The sequence below is a fragment of the Tenrec ecaudatus genome, chromosome 3, assembly GCF_050624435.1.
Source record: "Tenrec ecaudatus isolate mTenEca1 chromosome 3, mTenEca1.hap1, whole genome shotgun sequence".
In the NCBI taxonomy this organism is placed as follows: domain Eukaryota; kingdom Metazoa; phylum Chordata; class Mammalia; order Afrosoricida; family Tenrecidae; genus Tenrec; species Tenrec ecaudatus.
In genome coordinates, this window is record NC_134532.1 from 197,944,658 (window position 1) to 197,964,487 (window position 19,830).

At 44.9% G+C, this 19,830-nt stretch overlaps 1 protein-coding gene across 1 annotated transcript in view; it reads left to right on the forward strand.

Moving 5' to 3' along the window:
• The window catches only part of SEPSECS (Sep (O-phosphoserine) tRNA:Sec (selenocysteine) tRNA synthase), a 41,522-nt gene that overhangs the window by 18,518 nt on the left and 3,174 nt on the right, over nt 1-19,830 (forward strand). The window contains exon 9 of the mRNA XM_075544474.1: nt 15,635-15,728. Coding sequence (XP_075400589.1) covers nt 15,635-15,728 — 94 coding nt within the window. The remainder of the gene's footprint in view (nt 1-15,634; nt 15,729-19,830) is intronic.

Here is a 19,830-nt window from a genome sequence, read left to right on the forward strand (position 1 = left end):
CTGTTTTATGATCCACTCCTGCTCCAGAGATTCTTGGTAGTTCAGGGGAGTTCCGTTTGCTTGTCACTTAAGGATTGAGACTTTTAAAAGACAGATGGAGAGCAAGGATCTTTTCTTTTGCATTTTTGGAAGCCTGAAGATTTGCTTATGTGTGATGAGGTAGAACAGGGTTAGGAACTGGCTGGCTTCTTGTTCTAAAATGACAAAGCCATCCCATGTCATTGTTGAAATGCTCAGCTCATTTTCCTGTTTGGCTGTAAAAGGAAAAAGGACATTTTATTCCCGGAAGCATGAGCTTGTCTGCACACCGAAAGCCAGCTTGATTCTGGACCACTCCAGAGTGGTAGGAGGAGACGGTGCTGCGACGGCAGGGCAGACCTCGTCTCTTCTCTGGCTGGCGGGGAGGTCCTGGGAAGGGTTCCAGCTCTCTGACGGGCTAGTATTTAGCAGCATTGATACTTCTTTAGACACAGAACAGTACTTCACACATTTAAAAACATACCTACTGTGTTACATCTACACCCTCACTACAGCCTGAGGGTGGATCCTCAAGACAAGGGCGAACATTGTTAGGCTCCGTTTTACCCAGGCTCACCCTCCCTCACTAGTTTAGTAGATGGGAACATAATGACATGATTTTTATTGTGAGGCTATCTCCTAGGTTTATGTGCTACATGCAAAGATGGTCAGCATCGTTAGTCATTAGGAAAATGCCATTTAACAGCACAGTGAGATACCAAGACATTACCAATTCAAATCCACTGCCGTCCAGTGGATTCTGACTCGTAGTGACCTTATCGGGCAGAATAGAACTGCTCCCTGGGGTTTCTGCGGTACTAAATCTTTATGGGAGGAGACAGACAGTGCTGAGTGTGGGCAGAAGTCTCAACCAACTCGTAGACGCTCACTTATTGCTGATGGAGATGGAAGTTGAGCAGCCACTCTGGAAAGCCGTTGGACAGTTTCTTCTACAGCAGTGTTTCCCAGAGTGGGCAATACTGCTTCCCCTGTGGGTGGGGAAAGGGTGCCCTCGGGGGCTGCAGAAGCAAACATACCTATATTTTATTATGGGTTGTTGGCTGTAGTACAAAGGTTTTACTAGCCAGGGACGCTGAGTCACTTTTTTTTCTGAAAACGGGTGCAGTAGGCCAAATGAGTTTAGGAAACTATGACAAAGTTAAAACATATCTCATAACCTGTAGTCCCACTCTAAGGTATTTACTGAAGAGAAATGAAATTTTATGTCTGCATAAAAGCCTGTTCATTAATATTTATAGTGGTTTTATTCACAATTGCCCAAACCTGGACACAACCCAAATGCCTGTCAGCTGAAGAAAGTATGAGCTGTGGCATTCCCCACTTGGCAGTAAGTGGAGTGAACTCCTGGCGGATACAGCAACGCAGACATTTGTTATGTCTTCGTTATGCGTTTGTCTTCGTGTTTTGCTATATGTGTACATATGCATATACATATGAGGGCACTTCAAAAATATGTGTGGAAAAGTCCATTTTCTTCAGTTGTTATATTTATATGTAAATGTGTGTGTGTGTCTGTGTGTTTTGTTGGCTTCAGCTCATAGAACGACCTGATGCACAACAGAATAAACTATTGAGTGGTCCTGTGCCGTCCTCACAGTGGTAATGTGTGAGGCCATTGTCGCCACCACTGTGCCAGTCTGCCTCCCTCTGTTTCTGTCCCTCGACTTTGCTAAGCATAATGTCCTTTCCAAGGAACTGGTCTCTCCTGATAACGTGCTCAAAGTACTTGAGATGAAGTCTCGCCACCCTGGCATCTGAGGCGCGCTCTGGTTGTACCTCTCCCAAGACAGGGATTTATTTGTTCTTCTGGCCGTCCGTAGGACTTTCATTATTCCCCACTGGTGCCCTGATTCACATGCATCAATTCTGCTCCGGTCTTCCGTATGCATGGTCAGGCCCTCCTCGTCCTCAAAGCGACATCGTTGCCCTTGAGCACTGTAAACAGATCTCGTGCCGCTGATTTGACCAGTGTGGTGCTGCGCTGGACTCTTGCTGGCAGCTTTCCGGAGCGTTGATTATGGGCCAAAGTAGAGTGGTAGCTTTGGCAACTGCAGTCGTTCCTGTTTGTTACCATGTTGTCTTCTGGTGCGATTGTGAGGGTTTTCGTTTTCTTTACATTGGATTGTAATCCATACCGAAGAATTCTAATCTCTGATCCTCATCAGTAAGTGCCTCAAGCCACCTTTACTTTTAGCAAGCAGAGTGGTGCCAGCTGCACGTCACAGGTTGCTAATGAGCCTTCCTTCAGTCCTGATGCTCTTTCTGCACCTGGCTCAGCCTGTCCAATTAAGTGTGGTCGAGGGAGACAACCCTGACATACACCTTTCCTGATTGTAAGCCTTGCCCTTGTTCTGTTCAAACGATTGCCTCTTGATCCATGTATATGTTCTGTGTGAGCACAATTAAGCATTCTAGAATTCGCAGTCATCAAAATGTTAACAACAGTACGTTGTGATCCAGAGTCAACCATTTTTGCATAGTCAGTAGACACATTAAGGTGACCAGATTTTAACATTGGTAAAGCAGGACACCACTGATAAATCTCATATCCTGGTGAAATAGCCACATGACAGCCGTAAACCGTATACCCTAGCTTGCCGTGCATTCTTTCCAAAAATTTGGACTTTTAAAAAACGCCGCGGGACTTGGGAAAAATTGTTAAAAATCAAGAGTGTCCCACCCAAAGCGGGACATCTGGTCACCTTAAAATATCTTACACAAGTAAATATCCTCCTGGTATTTTTTGCTTTCAGCCCAGAGCCATCTGACATCATCAGTGATAATGCTTATTCCATGCCTTCTTCTGAATTGGCTTGAATCTGGCATCTCCGTGTCAGTGTACTGCTGTGACCTTTGTTGGATGATCTTCCGCAAAGTTTTAATTATGTGGTAATTGATGATATTCTTCAGTTATTTCTGCATTCTGCTGGATCACCTTTCTTTGAACGGCCACAGATCTGGATATCTTCCAGTTGGTTGGCCAGGGTGTTGTCTTCCAAATTCCTTGGCATGGACTGGCGAATGCTTCCAGCAGCACATCAGCTTGTTGAAACATTTCAGTCGATGTTCTGACAGTTCCCGGAGCCTTGTTTTTGACGACTGCCTTCAGTGCAGTTTGGTCTTCTTCCTTTGATACCACCAGGTTTTGATCATACGTTATCCCTTGGAGTGGTTGAACACTGACTGATTCTTTTAGGTACAGTGAGTGTGTATATTCCTCCATTTGACGCTTCCTGCGTCGTTCAAGGTTTTGCATATAGAATTCTTCAGCATTGCAGCTTGAAGCTGGAATTTTTCTTCAGTTGTTTTAGACTGAGGTACACTGAGCATGTTCCCTTCCTTTTTGCCTTTCTACTCTAGGTCTTTTCACATTGCGTTGCAATGTGTACCTCTGTCTTGAGCTGCCGTTTGAGATTTTTGGAGCGGCTCCTTTACTTCATCGTTTTCCCCTTTCCTATTCAAGAGCAAGTTTCTGACTTTACTCGGATAACCATTTCGTTTTTTCTGACTCTTTTCCTGACCCGCTGTGTTCTTCATGAATGATGCTCTTGACGTCACCTAGTACTGAAGAGGTCGTTTGTGTTTGGCGCATTCAGTATTGCTCTTGCAGTGTTCTCGCGATTCAGGTGGGATCTATCGCGGGCTATAGATCAGCTCTTATGGACTTGTTTTAGTTTTCTTCTGCTTGAACCTGAACTTGCAGAAGGGCGTTTGATGATCTGCTCCACAGGCAGCCCCTGGCCTCGTTTTGGTTGCTGATAATTGAGTTTCTCCATTGCTTTGTCCTGCAATTGTAGTCCTTTTGACTCGTGTCTCTTCCATCTGGTAGGTCTGTGTGTATAGTTGTCGTTTACGTGGTTGAAAAGAAATACTTGCAGTGAAGAAATTGTTGGTCTTAAAATGCAATCTCAAGCTTGGTTTATCACTGAGGCCGTAATTTTCAACTACTGGTCCTTCCTCCGTGTCCAGTGTTTGCATTCTAGTCACCAGTAATTATTAATGCGTCCTGAGTGCATGCTAGAACCATTCCAGACTGAAGAAGGTCGTAGAATTCTTCAGTGTCTTGATCATTATCATTGGTGATTGGTGGAGTCCTGGTGGCACGGTGGTTACATGTTGGGCTGCTAGCCACCTGGTGAGCAGTTCAAAACCACCACCCTCTCCTCGACTCCAGAGGAAGATGAGACTTTCTACTCTTGTAAAGAGTTACAGTCTCGCATACTCACAGGGGCCGTGCTACCAGGTCCTTATAGGGTTGCTGTGAACTGGAAAGTGCGTTTGGTTTTGGTAGTTGCTGGGTAAAGTTGTCCTATCACCGTGCTTCAAGGTGGCTCTCAAAATGTTCTTTTTAATGATGTGACACCATTCCTCTTGAATTTGTCATCCTACCATAGTGAATCAGGCCTTCTCGTTTTGAGTCATGTCCCTTCAGCCAATAACAGCCCCACATGCTTTGCTCCCTCGTGTCGTATGGTTGACTCTACTAGGAGGACGCAGTTCTTCCTCATTGTGTATTGAGTGTCTTCCAACCCGAGGAGCTCAGGTTTGCTGCCGCTTACAAAGTTTCCAATGGCCAGTGTTAGCCAGGTCTTCCTTTCTGGTTTGTCGTCGTGTGGATGCTCTGCTGAAATCTGTTGCTTGATCCCCTTGAGTAACCCTGCTGGTCACCCGAAACGCCGATGTCCACGACTTCCAGCATCGTACAACATGCAAGCCACCACCGCAGGACAAACTCACTGACAGGTAGAGGTAGGGCCCGGCTGCCATTAGGAAAGGGCGAGCTTGCATCCCCTGCACCCGGGCTCTCTGCACTAGAACCTCCTAGGTTGAGACCAAGATGGAGGCCGAGACACATGGAACTCTCCAGGGACCATCGAGCGTCTGGATGTTCACGGGGATGAGCAGCTCCCACTGGAGCCTACAGAGAGGCAGAGAGGGAGAACGCTTTGGCACATGTTTACAGGGTCCTGGCCTGTCGTGGCAGTTATCCGAAAGCCAGGTGGGTGAGCACCAAGCATTTTTATTGTCTGATTCAGACCAGGAAGTGTGCTAGGCTCTTTATATTTCTTCTTTGACGCAGCTTCAGCAAATCTATTGGATGCCACTAGTGTCCCCAGTTTACTGATGAAAGTGAGGCGCAGAGAAGTTAAGTACTTGCCCAAGGGCCACATCTAAGTAACAAATGCGCTATTGAGTTAGTCTGGCTGAAGGTAACGGCGAACGTCACACCGACTATTCCCTCCTGTGCCCTCATCCCCCATCCATGTAGTTCGTGCTCACCCTCATGCGCCAACTGACCACTCGACTAGGGACGAGATGTAAAATCCCAAAGGTGCTCGCGCGCATAATGGCTTTACTTGGAATTTGGTGTCCACCGATTAGTTAAAACAGGAACCGCCCAGCGTAGTAATTCTTGTGCTCACGCGAGAACTGGGTGTGACACGCTTACGAGAAGCTTGTTCTGTGACAACTGCATTCTGACGACAAGTTCTTTTGTTGAAAATGTAGATGCTCTCCAGAAGCCATAATTGCATGTATGTAGCATAAATATTGTTTGTTATTGGATTTGTTGCAGGAATCAGGGCCTCTTCTGTTTAAACGGACTTGCTTTTGCACGGTGGAAATTTAATCATGATAGTTTATTGGTTCAGCTCTGCAGGCGCTGAGGCCGAGCTATTATGCCGTGCCCAGAGCTATTTATAGACGTCCCAGAGAGCACCTTTTATATCATCGGTGTTACTGTATATTGTAAAAGGAGGGTTCAAAGGAAACGTTGAGTTTATTTTTTAAATTCGGGCCTTTATTCACCGCAGTGATATTTTGGGAGGCTGTTTCACTCGGCCGGACCTCTTCAGAAAAGGCTTTCTCTCTCAGGAGAGGCAGACAAGAACTCAGCTGGACGCCCTGCCTTTTCTGTCCTTCCCCGTGGGAGCCTGAAAGGCTCTGAGCAAGTGCACCTCTGCATATGGATGGGCCTCTCTGCCCTTAGCCCTTTCCTAACGAACACACACAGCTGCTTCCGAGAGGAGACCCCTGGCCAGGACCTTCACCCACAAGGCCCCGCGGGAAGGAAGTTAACATACGAGAGGGAAGCTGTCTCTGAGCTTCTCTGTGCACAGAAGGCCGGTCTGAGAGATTCATCCTCGCCTCAGTTTCCTGGCCAGTGGAGACCATTCTGAGTTGCAGGCAGTTAACTATGTATTGTTGCACGTGTTCTGAACTGGACAAGAGCAGCAGAGGCGTGACGATAGAACGGCTGCTCCAGTGACTGGAGTTTGAGCTGAAGCTCGGAGACCAAACCTAGCCCCCAAAGAGCATCAAGCTCATCACTTGAAGTGTGGAAGCACTGTAGTGTGAAGCAGTGGAATTGGAATGAAAGCTCCAGTCCACACAGGATGTGGGGCTCGCTCATAGAGCTCTTGTAGGCCTGATAGAAGGACGGCCAGTGGGTCGTATTTAGGACATGTATCCTTGCCTGTGGGCATCTGAGTGCATGTGCATACCTACGGCCTGTTGTCTCCCCATCTGGTCAGGCCGTTGTTGAAATGCCGGACTGCTTGTTGATTTTCCTTCTGGCTGATTCACTGCCTTGTAACATGTACCTTAATATGGATGGTCCACTTTCATCTTGGAACCTGAAACAGTTGAGAAAGACATGCTTAAGAAGACCCTTTTCTTTAAAATGTAGTGAACTGTGTATGTTTCTGGGCTATTTCAGGGAGGGACATGCTAGATGTTGGACATCATGATTCCGACCATTTCTGGAAGGCAACACAGCAGATACGGCTTCATATAACTCATCTTCTCTTCTGTTAACATCTTGAACTGTGGTAGAAGGTTTGTAGGTTTTTTTCCTAGAAACACAGCTGACATTAGCGTTCAGGTATACGGTTCAGTTTATCTCTAGCGAAAAGTCCTTTAAAATTGAGTTAAATATAGCACAAAGGACATAGAAAATCAATACTATTTCATTCCTTTTAAGTAAGATTTTTTTTAATATACATTTGCTTGGAGGGCTTATAAATTTTTCCCTGTAGAGAAGTATTTTATAATAAATGTCAGTTATAGATTTAGCCATAACAAAAAAAATTTACGCGGGTTCCAAGGTACCTTTACTATATCAGGTAAAAAATTGCTTAGCGAAGTATGTGTGTATGAAATAGTGATGTAATGTGTTAATTGGTATTTTAAAAAAAACTAGTTTAATTGGCATATCATTCATATATTACACAATGTAATCATTCAGTCATATTGAGATAAGGTGTGCAGTCATCACCACAGTCAATTTTGGGACATGTTAGTCTCATCTTTGTTAGCTCCTCATTTCCCGCAAGCCTCCCGTGCCCTCTGCTGAATCCTCTCTGATACGGCACAGGGACGGGACAGCCTTGCTAGCAGAGGACACAGAATGCTGACTGGGAGATGCAGTCAGGTTAAAATGTAACACCTTGTTTGATCTTCCTTTTGATCCATTTTAAAGTAGTTTTGGTTTTTACTATTTCTTCTACTCTCTTTTTGATTAAGGTTTTACTCTGGTTTGTCGTTCTTTTTTTTTTTTTGCTTCTGCTATTTCATTTTTTGTCTGCTTGCTTCCTGTTCATGTTTCATATGATATTTTTAATATGAAATCCAAGATAGATAAATCTATAGAGAGTAACTGGATTAAATTGGTATTTTAAAAATAATATTAATAGTCAATGATATGATTTTTTGTTCTTTGATGCCTGGTAACTGATCCCTTTGGGACCACTCGATCACACAGGCTGGTGTGTTCTTCCATGTGGACTTTGTTGCTTCTGAGCTAGATGGCCGCTTGTTTATCTTCAAGCCTTTAAGACCCCAGTCACTATCTCTTTTGATAGCCGGGCACCATCAGCTTTCTTCACCACATTTACTTGTTCACCCACTTTGGCTCCAGCCGTTGTGTCGGGAGAGTGAGCATCATAGAGTTCCAATTTAATAAAAGAAGGTATTCATGCATAGAGGGAGTGTTTGAGTAGAGGCCCAAGGTCCTTCCGCCACCTTAATACTTGACCTATAAACATCGACACAAAGATCTATTTCCCCAACCTCCTATATATATTTGCATGTACATGTCTTTGTCTAGACCTCCATGAATGCCCTTTGACTCCTAGCTCGTTCCTCCATCTCCCTTGACCTTCCTCCTGCCCTACTACCATGCTTCATCGCCACCTGGGCTAGAGTATACCTCTTCTCTAAGCAACCTTACCCTTGATCATTTCCCATCAGGCCTGCCACTCCCCCTTCTCTACCCTTTGGGGTCCCATGTTTTTCCCTTGTCCCTGGGTTTGTTAACACCACTTCCTTACCCCCCCTACCCCCCACCCCAAGTCCCCCCGGAACTGTCGGTCCCGTTGTTTTTCATCCAGATAGTTCATCCAGCCTGTCCTATTCAGACAGACCTGTGGAGTCACTAACATGCACGAAAACTAGACAGAGGAACACAAAGCAACAGTATACAACCAGACAACAAAACAAACCACTGAAAAAGAACAGAACAAAACAGTTCATAAGAGAAAAGCTTGTAGTTAGTTCAGGGATCTTTGCTGGCCCTTAGGAGCGTTTTCCAGGATCGCTGAAGACAAATGGGTGCACAAGCAAATGTGGTGAAGAAAGCTGATGGTGCCCGGCTATCAAAAGAGATAGTGTCTGGGGTCTTAAAGGCTTGAAGGTGAACAAGCGGCCATCTCGCTCAGAAACAAATAAGCCCACATGGAAGAAGCACACCGGCCAGTGCGATCACGAGGTGCCCAAGGGACCAGATATAAGGCATCATGCAAAAAAAAAAAAGATATAAGTGTGTGTATGTATGTGTATATATGTGTATATGTATATATGTATGTGTATATATATATTATATTAAATGAAGGGGGAAGTGCAGAGTGGAGACCCAAGGCCCAAGTGTCGGCCAATGGAGATCCCCTCATAGAGGGGCTTAGGAGAGGAGATGGGTTAATTAGGGTGTGAGGTAGTATCGATGAAGAACACAGCTTTCCCCCAGATCCTGGATGCTCCCTCCCCCCAACTACCATGATCCGAATTCTACCTTGCAGGGCTGGATAGGACAGAGGCTGTACACTGGTACATATGAGGGTTGGAGGTACAGGGAATCCAGGGTGGATGATACCTTCAGGACCAAGGGCGTGAGGGACGATGCTGGGAGAGTGGAGGGCGAGTGGGTTGGAAAGGGGGAACTGATTACAAGGAGCCACATGTGACCTCTTCCCTGGGAGAGGGACAGCAGAGAAGAGGGGAAGGGAGACCCCGAATAGGGCAAGATATGACAAAATAACGAGGTATAAATTACCAAGGGCATATGAGGGAGGGGGGAAAGGGGAGGGAGGGGAAAAAAAAAAAAGAGGACCTGATGCAAGGGGCTTAAGTGGAGAGCAAATGCCTTGAGAATGATTGGGGCAGGGAATGTATGGATGTGCTTTATACAATTGATGTATGTATATGTATGGATTGTGGTAAGAGTTGTTGGAGTCCCTAATAAAATGTAAAAGAAGAAAAGAGAAAAAAATGATTAGGGCAAAGACTGTACAGATGTGCTTTATACAATTGATGTATGTATATGTATGAACTGTGAAAAGAATTGTATCAGCCCCAATAAATTGTTAAAAAAAAAGAATATTAAAAAAAACACAATAAAGTTTTATTAGCTTTTTTTAAAAAAAATATTAATAGATCCTTGAGGATCTTAAATTATAGAATATTATAGACTTTAGTAATTGTCTTACATTTAAGATTTTTAAAGCTCCCTTATTAGATGACCTTTTATACCACTTACACAAGAGTATGAGTACTCTTAAGTACATGGGGATTTCACAAAGTTCTTGGAAAGATTCCATTATCTTTCCATTCCACTTTTCCATGAAATTCTTGACGGCCCTTTCTTACTTGCAGATGGATGTGAACTTGCCTCGCAAATGCTTTTCCTTGAGGTTCAGTTATTCTAGTGATATGGGTAAGTTAGCCACTTAGCCTTAGCTTTATAGTCTAAAGATTTTTGAGCTGATAGCAGCTACGGTTAAAACTCTCTTCTACTGGCATTTCCACGTGATTGATGAAACAGATTAGGAATAATGTATTAAAATGTAAGAACTTGAACCTTTGACACATCTCCGTCTTTCCATAGCCATGTCTGCATCAGTAAAGTTCACATGCGCTCGCTAGGGCTATTTAGCGCTCTGGTGGCCGGGGGGTTCCTCTGGGCCCGTGCCCCTCGAGGTCAGCAGTTTGACTCCACCAACCACTCTCCCAGCAAGAGCTGAAGCTCTCTGCAACTGTAAGGATTTGCAGCTGTGGAAACCAACAGGGGAAGTTCCGTTGTCTTGTAGGGGCACTATGAGACCACGTGGCCGTGAGTTTGTTTATTTACTTACTTATGATTAGGAGATGCGATTCTGTCTGTCAATTTGTCTTATTGCTGTGGATTGTATGTTGCTGTATAGCTAGAAGCTGTACCTCTGGTATTTCATGTATCAGCAAGGTCCCCCACGGTGGAGAAGTTTGAGCAGAATTTCCGACTAAAACAGACCAAGAAGAAAGATTTAGTGATCTTTACAAGAATCGATGTGCTGCTGTGGACACTATCGACTGAAGCTCAGCTGAGCTGTGGGCTGACATCAAGAACATCAGACACGAGGAACGCAAAAGATCGAAAAGAGGTAAAAGAAAAAATGGATGTCAAGACAGACGCTGAAACTTGCTCATGAGTGAAGAGTAGCTAAAGCAAGTGGAAGAGAGGAAATAAACGAAGTGAATGGAGACTTTCTCAGGGCAGCTCGAGGAGACAGAGGAAAGCATTGTCATGATGTGCACAACGATCTGGAGTTAGAAAACCAAAAGAAAAAACACTCTCAGCAGATCTCAAGCTTAAAGAACTGGGGAAAATGTCCACAAATTGCAATATCAATTGAATCTATGGGAAAAAATTGAATCACGCAGGAACATCAACAAAGGTGCAAAGAATATACATAGTCACTTAACCCAAAAGAATTAGTGAGCATTCAGCAAATTCAGAAGGTAGCATATGCCTAGTACCAATAATACTGAAGGAAGACGGGAACCTGCACTGCAGGCCTTGCCGGGAACAAGGGTCTGGGAATTAATGGACTGTCCTTATGAGACGTTTCAGTGGACAAGGATAGTGCTGGACGTGCTCACTCAGCTGTGCCAAGAAATTTGGAAGACAGCTACCTCGTCAGACAGTTGGAAGGGACCCATATTTGTTCCCTTCCCACAGGAAGGTGATCCAACAGAAGAAATTATCAAACAGTCCAGTAAAATTTTGCTGAGAATTCAGTACATTGACAGGGAACTGCCAGGAATGAGAGCTGTCTTTGCTGGTGTCATATGTGTCTTGGCTGAAAGATGTTTACTGTGCTTTCTTGACTAGGCAGAGGCATCTGACTGTGAGAATCCTCCCAAACTGAGCAACACTGGACAGGGACTTGCAGAACACTTTTATTGTGCTCCCACAAAACCTGTACATAAACAAGAGACAGACGGACAGAACCAGGGCGCATTGTTGTTGTTGTTGATAGGTGCCCTTCAGTCGGGGCGACTCGTAGCAGCCCTGTGAGCAACAGAACAAAGCGCTGTAAGGGCCGGTGCCGTCCTCGGAAGTGTTCCTGTGCCCGAGCCCGTTGTTGTAGCCCTGTGTCAATCCATCGTGCCGAGAGCCTTCTTCACTGCCTTTCCACTTTTCTGGTAATGTATTTGGCATACAAATTAAATAAGTATGGTGAGAGGATACAACATGCATCTGACATGCATCTTTCCTGATTTTAAACTCTGGAAGTTACATAATCTATTGTCAACTTGAGTGAAGGGATGGAGTCTAGCCTGTCCATAAGGTCATAGCCAGTGATAGCTCTACGTGGTCATGGCCTGCTCCTGAGGGTTCTAGGTCCTATCTTCCTCCTTGGGGGCAGGACGCACACACTTCCTGCGAGATATTCCTGTTGGCAAACTGCACGGAGCTGGGCTGATGGAGCCAGAGCCCTGGAGCTGGAGGGGCCAAGTGGAGTCCCACGCTAACGCTGAGATGCTTCCACCACCACTGGATCCACAAAACTTTGATCCTCCTGCATTTGGCATCATTGCATGTGGTACATCAATCTGAAGAGGAATTTATAGACTGGTCATCTGGACTAATATCAGACTTATGGACTTGATCTGTTTTCTTAATATACAAATACTCTTTGATATAAAGCGCACTCTTAAATATATATGCGTGTCTCTGGATTTGTTTCTCTAGTCTACCCAGACTAACGCATAAACCAGGCAGTAGCCCTTGTTCTTTTTGCACAGCTGCCTCTTGATCCATGTACAAGTTCTGCATGAACATAATGAAGTGTTCCGGAACTCCCTTTTGGAAATTGCATGGTTGAAAATCAGGAGAAGTGCACCGGATTGTATTCTCCCATCAAGCTAAAGGACATGAAGAAGAATTTGAAGAGGACTGTCAGCTCGTGCTCTCTGCACCTGATCCGAGCTTGCTGACCATCACAGGGACTTGAAACACTTATGATGAAGATCAGAGACCACAACTTTCGGGATGGATTAAGTTTCAATATAATGAACACCTAAATCCTTACAATTGGACCAATAAACAACATCAAGATAAACAGAGAAATGATACCGGTTGTTAAGGGTTTTATTTTACTTGGGTCCATAATGCTTACCTATGGAAACAGGAGTTAAGAAATTAAAAAAAAAAGTATTGGCATTGGGAAAATCTGCAGAAGGTCTCCTGAGAGTTACTCAAGCTGTGGGATTTTCAGTCAGGGCATATGCAGGTGAAAGCTGAGCCGGGAGTAAGGAAGACAGGAAAAGAACTGCTGCCTGTGACTGAGGTGTTGGTGCCGAGTGTTGAGCCGACTGTGCATACGCTGTGGCTCCTAGGCGAATGAAGAAGAGGTGTTCCAAGGATGCTAGTAGAAGTGAGGCCAGTTGGGTTGTGTCCTGTACTTTGGACATGTGCTGATGAGGGGCCAGCTTCTGGAGGAGGACATCATACTTGATAAAGTCGAGAGTCAGCAGAAAAGGGGACGACCTTCAACTAGGTGACACAGTGGTTGTAACAACAGGTTTAAACACGGCCAAAGGTCATGAGGAGGGAGCAGGACTGGTCAGCGTTTCATGCAGTTGAACATAGGATCGCTGAGTTGTAACTGACTTGGCGGCACCTAACAATAAAAGGAACAGGGTCGTTTCTAAGGAAGCCCTTCCTCTTTCAGAACTAGCTTGTCAAGTACAAATAAACTTCTCACTGTGTGTCTCATTCTGCGAGAATGACCGCTCTGGTGAATTATCACGGCAGCCGAAGTGGCTCGGGTAATACTCTGTGCTTGCCCCTGCCCCTAAGTGTGGAGCATGGAGAAAGCTTGGCTTCAGTAAGATAGAGTGGAAGTTGAATGCAGATGGATGTGGGTTTGGTTGTTGTTATGACTCAAGGTGGAAAACACAAGGCATCACCAAAAAGAGGCATTTTCTTACTCTCAGATTTGTTTTGTTTATGAGAGGTTGATGAATTTGAGACTAAGAGGATTAGGGAGTTGAAGGCTGACTTTGGGGGATAATATCTATGAAGAACCATCAGTAATTAATATTTAAATGGAAGCATATGTCTGCTTCTTAACAATGGCACAAAGTGTTGAAATCACTGACCTAGTTATTTCATAAGGAGATGAAAATGTAAACGTGAACCATAGAAATTCTGGTCTTTATTAATACTGCCATGGTATGAAGCGGTTAGGAGTTGTTCTAGTTGCTGCAACAGCTTCTGATTTCTTGTTCTGCTTGACTGTTTTTCCTTTAAGGTTCTGAAGTAAGGACAGGAAGGCAGGGCCAGGAAACGTTTATGTGTCTTGGCAAGTTGTGTTTCCTTGTCTGCCGCTGATGCTGACATTTGCCCCATTAAATACTTCTCATAATGACAAAAGAAAGGGCTTATAATTTATGTCGTGTTATCTAAAATATTAGCATTTGTCGATAGCTGTCACTCGGTGTATGTATAGGTTCCCAGTAAGTACATTTATGTGTCTTGATATTACCGTTCTCTCAGTGATCCTTTTTTTATACAATCTACAAAGTCTAATCCCTTTGCATAGTCAGTAAAGCACAGATAAACATTTTTTGCTTCTGTTTTCAGCCAAGACACCCACATGTTCTTCTGAATCTGGCCTGAATCTCTGATGGGCCCCTGTTTATGTACTGCTGTAACTCATTTTGAATTATATTCAGCAAAGTTTTACTTGCGTGTGATGATATTAATGATATTGATGGGAAATTCCTATAGTCTGTCGAGGCACCTTTCTTTCAGTCTTTTACAACTAGTTGACCAGGTAACTGTCTCTGCACTGCATTTTTTGGCGTGATAGTGTGCACTTTCAGTGTTGCATCTGTTTGTTGAAACACCTCAATTGTATCCCATCAATGCCTTGACGGACCCTTGTTTCCCCGGTGCCTGCAGTGGAGCCGCTTGGACCACTGTTCTGTCACTTTGTCGAACTTTGGCAGCTTGTGTGCTGTGGTAGTGGTGGCAGCTGTTTCAGACAGCAGCAGGGTCCCCTGATGGGTTTGCTTCAGTGCAGCTTCCAGATGGACAAAGTAGGAAGGAAGACCTGGCTATCTACTTCCGAAAATACTGCCCCAGAGAGCTCTTTCTGAGTAACATTGGCACATGGTCTGCTGCAGTGCCGGGAGATGAGCCCCTCAGGTCAGCAGGCACTCAAACATGACTGGAGACAAATTACCTCTTGACTTTAATGATGTGGACCCTCATTTACCGACGTGTCAGGACCCAAAATGAGAAGTAACAGCTGTGCACATCCATGGAACATCGGGTCATGGGATAGAGGAGACAGAAATCTAGGGATTTTGGATGTTGTCAAAAACTGAGATGGAACACATCAAGATTAGTAGCCTGCCTGAGATAGACCGGAATTGACAGATTTGAATGGGGTGGTCTACTGTGCCAGGAAAGAGGCATGGTTGGTTAGCAGGCTGGTGTGGCAGGCACATCGCGAGTAGGGAGATGGCAGTTGTTGGGTTGGATAGATAGGCCGAGGGAGACCATGGGGGCTCTTACAGGTGAGCATTTGGGGTACTTTGTTTTTATACCTAGAGGAGAAAGTTAGTAGGGTTTAAGTGAGGGGAGGATCTGAACATAATTGTGTTGTTCCTGAAACAGCAGTGTGGCCTCTGTAGAAGAGAGTGTAGGGACACGAGAGTAGGCAGAGAAATCGCACGCATGTTAGTGCTGCTGTCCAGGGGGAGGCCTCCTGGACTGGAGGGTGTCACTGGAACTTCTGCGGAGAGGACGCAGGGTGGCAGGTGCACAGTCGTGGGAGTGAGCTGCTTCTTGGCTCCCTTTCCGTGAATCCTGTGGTAACGCTTAGCTTTCCTTCTTCCTAGCTTGAGACCAAAGGAGAGACTTGCTCCCAGGGCATGTGGGGTGCCCATTCACAGCATCGACTTCTCCCAATCAGAGTTTGACTAAATAGTTCAGGTTGCAGCAAGTATTTGTGGGACGCGGTTTCAATGTGATGTTTTGTTGTTGCAGGAGATGTTTTCCTACTTGTCCAGCAGACTAAAGACGCTGTCAGAGGCCTTCAATGAGAGAGTGTTGCACACCCCTCACAACCCCATCTCCTTAGGTAATTGTCCTTTACAAACCAAAGTCAATACAGCAGTCCCCAGAACATGAGTGTGCAGCTCACAGTTACAAGCCACCCCGAGAAGCCTACTACATGAAAGATTGGAGGTAGATATCAATCGTTGCAAATAATAAACAGACATCCTTTGCGACTACTTCAAAACATTGTGATTATTGTTATTACTGCATTGTTATGTGAAGATGTTTCAGTGTATCAGGAAGTGTTCTTCAATGTTTTTATACATGGAAACATACACCATAGCCTAAGAAAAGCATTTGATTAACTCATTTTAGGTACTGACCCACCTCACTGTTTTACCCTAACAGATGTGACTTTTGAGGCAGTTTTATGAGTATGCTTGTTTGTAATCCAGGGGCGGCCTATAGTTGAGCCATGCCTAGCAGGAACTAATTTGTTTAAAAAGAATAAATTCTTCTCTGGTTCCATTGATATTTCTAAATTCAGCATTACAATGTTATTTGGTAAGTTGAGAAAGCTTAATTAGCCTTTAGAAATATTTCAATATTTTTCTCAGATGTGGCCTATGCATTGAAAGACTCAGAATCAGTGGTCTTATAAAGAATGCACACACCTTAAAGCCTGTTTCAACCCAAAATTTTACTAGTTAACACAGCACCTAAAGATCAGAAATGAAAGATTTTTCCACATTGCTTCTCGCGCTCTTGCTTGCTCCCCAAGAGTCATCATGTTTGAGAAATCTGTATTTAAGCTAATTTCATTTGTCTGTATAAGGAGTAGTATTTCTTCATGTAGTACAAAGGCTACTCAGGGAAAGTGTGAATATTGACATTTCCACTATGAAGTGACCTTTAAGCTTCATCATTACCTCCTGTGTTGTGTGAATATGGATAGTGTGATGTCTTCCATGTAAGAGAAACATTTTTTTTCGGGAATGGGCTCTCCTGGGAAACCATTTGGGTACCGATGTAAAAGACCATCTCAGATTGGCCCCTTTGCTAGAGCAGATGGGCTGTGTGTGGGATAGCATTAAGAACACCTTACGTGAAGAAAGCAAAGGAGGTCATTAAAAAGACAAAGAAAGAAGAGACCAAAGTAAACGTCAGAATAGATTCGGAAGTTTTCTCTTGAAAAGTGCGCTAAAACAAATGGAAGAGAGGATGACGGAAAAGAGCTGCTCAGAGGGCTCCGAAAGGGAGTTTACGAAAACAAAGTAAAGCACTTCCATGACATGTACAGAGATACTGCGGTAGAAAACCAGAAGGGAGAACACACTCAGCATATCTCAGTCTGAAAGTTGGGAAGAAAAAAATTGAAGCCTCAAGTTGCCATATTGAACGATTCTGTGGGGAAAATCTTAAACCATGCAGAAAGCATCAACCGACGATGGCAGGAATGCAGAGACTCACAGTACTTAAAGAACTGAGTACACTCAGCCGTCCCAGGCGGCAGCGTGTGATCAAGCACTGATGGCGCTGAGGAAAGAGCCCAAGCGGCCCTGAGGGCGTTCGAAGCCAGAAACCAGAAACCAGGCTCCGGGGCTGAAAGCACACCAGCTGATGTGTCGACAGCGGATGCACTCACTAGGCTATGCCAAGACCTTCGGAAGCAAGCTGTATTTGTACCCGTTCTAAAGAAAGGTGATCTGTCAGAACACACAAATTATTGGACAGTATCACTAATACCACACCAAATAAAATTACTCTGAAGATAGTTTAAAAACCATTTGCAGCAGTCAGGTGACAGGGAGGTGCCAGAAACTCAAGCCAGATTCCGAAGGAGAGGTGGAATAAGGAATGTTGTTGCTGATGGCAACTGGATCTTGACCAAAAGCAGAGGACACCAGAAAGATGTTTACTTTGTTTTATTAACATCCAAAGGGATTTGGTTTTGTGGATAAAATTGAGAAGAATGGGATTTGGGGCCGTTTATTGTGTTCATATGGAACCTACATCAAGGGAGAGGCAGTTGTTGGACCAGAACAGCGGGCACTGCAGAGTGAAATCACGAGAGGCATGCGTCAGGCTGTGTCGTCTGAAGTGAATGCTCTCTACTGGATTTCTAGGTTCACAAGTCCACTGCAGTGACTGCAGAACTTAGACAAAATCCACGATTAAGGGGCTCATTAGGAAAGTCACCGAGTTGGAATGCCAGAGAGATGCTCAGGGCATGTTCCAGGGTTCTTTCAGGTCTGCTAATGAATGTCCCCGGGGGCAAGCCACTCTGTGACCATCCTTTGTCAGTCTCTCTGCTGAGCACCTCGTCTTCGAGGCCGGCTCGCTTAGGGAGAATCTAGTACAGGGACACCTTGGCTATCAAACTTAATTCATTCCAGATTTGTGTTTGAACACCAAAAAGTTTGAGAACTGACCATATTTTTCCCATAAGAAATAATGGAAAGCCAAATAATCAATTCTGAGACCCAAAAATTACACTTACAAATTCTCCATGGAGGCTTTTAGACTTCTCGCATATCACTGTCTTGGATGTGCTATGGCCATAGAGTTTTCCCGACTTATCCAAATTAACTGTAACTTTGCAGCCTCTAGGGGTCCTGGTGGTGGTGGGGTTGTCTGCTGAGCTGCGATCCTCACCGCCGACGGCTTGAAACTGGCAGCAGCCCCTCAGCAGGAAGACGGGCTTTCTCCTCCCACAGCAGTGAGAGTCTCGAAACGCACCAGCGTCACTGTGCGTCGGCATTGACTTGATGGCAGGGAGGTTTTTGTTGTTTGTTTGTTTCCAGCCTCTACGGCGCTATGGGTTCTCTGTTTTGTCGTTAACGATTTCTCACCTTTCACTACATTAGCCGCTTTAATCTTTTTTTTTTCATCAAAAAAATGTTGTATTTAGCCCCTAGATCCAGCAAGTGGTCACCTGACTCAAATTTCGCAGTGATGTCTTTCTTTCAGCTCTGTTGTGGTGCTCAGTTTCCTCTTAGCTTTGCTGCTCGCCTCGCTAACTCTGTGTGGAGCCAGGCTTACCATACTCCATGCGCATGAGAAGCAGAATGACCGCTGTCTTCATGCACTTACCACCGGAGAGCAGTGTTCAGACTGCAGTGCCGCCCCGTTGTGTGCGAGGTGAGATGCGATGCATGACGACTCACTCTCAGCCGGAACGGGGCTTTTCAAGTCAGATTTTCAGTTTGACTCTCAAGCGACGTTGGGAACACGTAGCAGAGATTTGCTGTTGGAGAAGTGGAAAGTTTGAGCTTGGAGGCATTTGACAGCCGCGGTATCGCTGTGTTAGCATTAACACTGGAGGAAGGCTCATTCACAGCCTTCAGGACTCAACCTTGCTTGCCGACAGCGAGGAGGACTTGAAGCAATTCATGATGAAGACCAAAGACTGTATGAGTCACAACTCTTTAATGTAAAGAACATAAAAATCCCTGCAGCTGGACCAATGGGGAGACCATGGAAGTTGTCAACCATTTTATCTTACTCAGATCCACACTCTGTGCTCAAGAAAACAGCAGTCAGGAAATCGCAGGAAGTATTGCAATGGGAAAATCTGCTCAACAAGATGTCTTTAAAGTGTGAAAAGAGTGACGGCGTCACTTTGAGGACTAGCATGCACCTGACCACAGGTAACCGTGGTATTTGCAGTTGTTTCATATGCATGTGAAAATTAGGAGTAAAGAAGACCACAGAAAAAACACTGCATTTGAATTATGGAGATGCCAAAGATTATGGAAGTATCATGTACTGCCAGGCGGACAGACAGGGCTGCCTTGGAAGAACTACAGCCAGAATGCTCCTTGGAAATGAAGAGAATGTGATTTTCTCGCATACCTGGGGCCTACGCGTCAGAAGGAACCAGATCGTGGAGAAAGACGGCCTGCCTGGGAAAGTAGAGAGGGTCGGTGAGGGGAAGACTGACCAGTAGGGCGGTGGATTGCCGCAGGGAGTGCAACAGTAAGCGCAGGTGTAAGGACAGTGGGAGAATGGTGCAGCAGCGGTCCTTGTTTAGTTCTGTCGCACCTAACAAGCAAACGAGAGATGAAGCCCCATCTCCATAGATGCTGGAGAGGATGGCACGGCATGCTTTTAGTTCCAGTTCTTTATAAAATTTAAACTAAGATCCCTCATGCAAAGCCCTAGTACGATTAAACTGTGCAGCC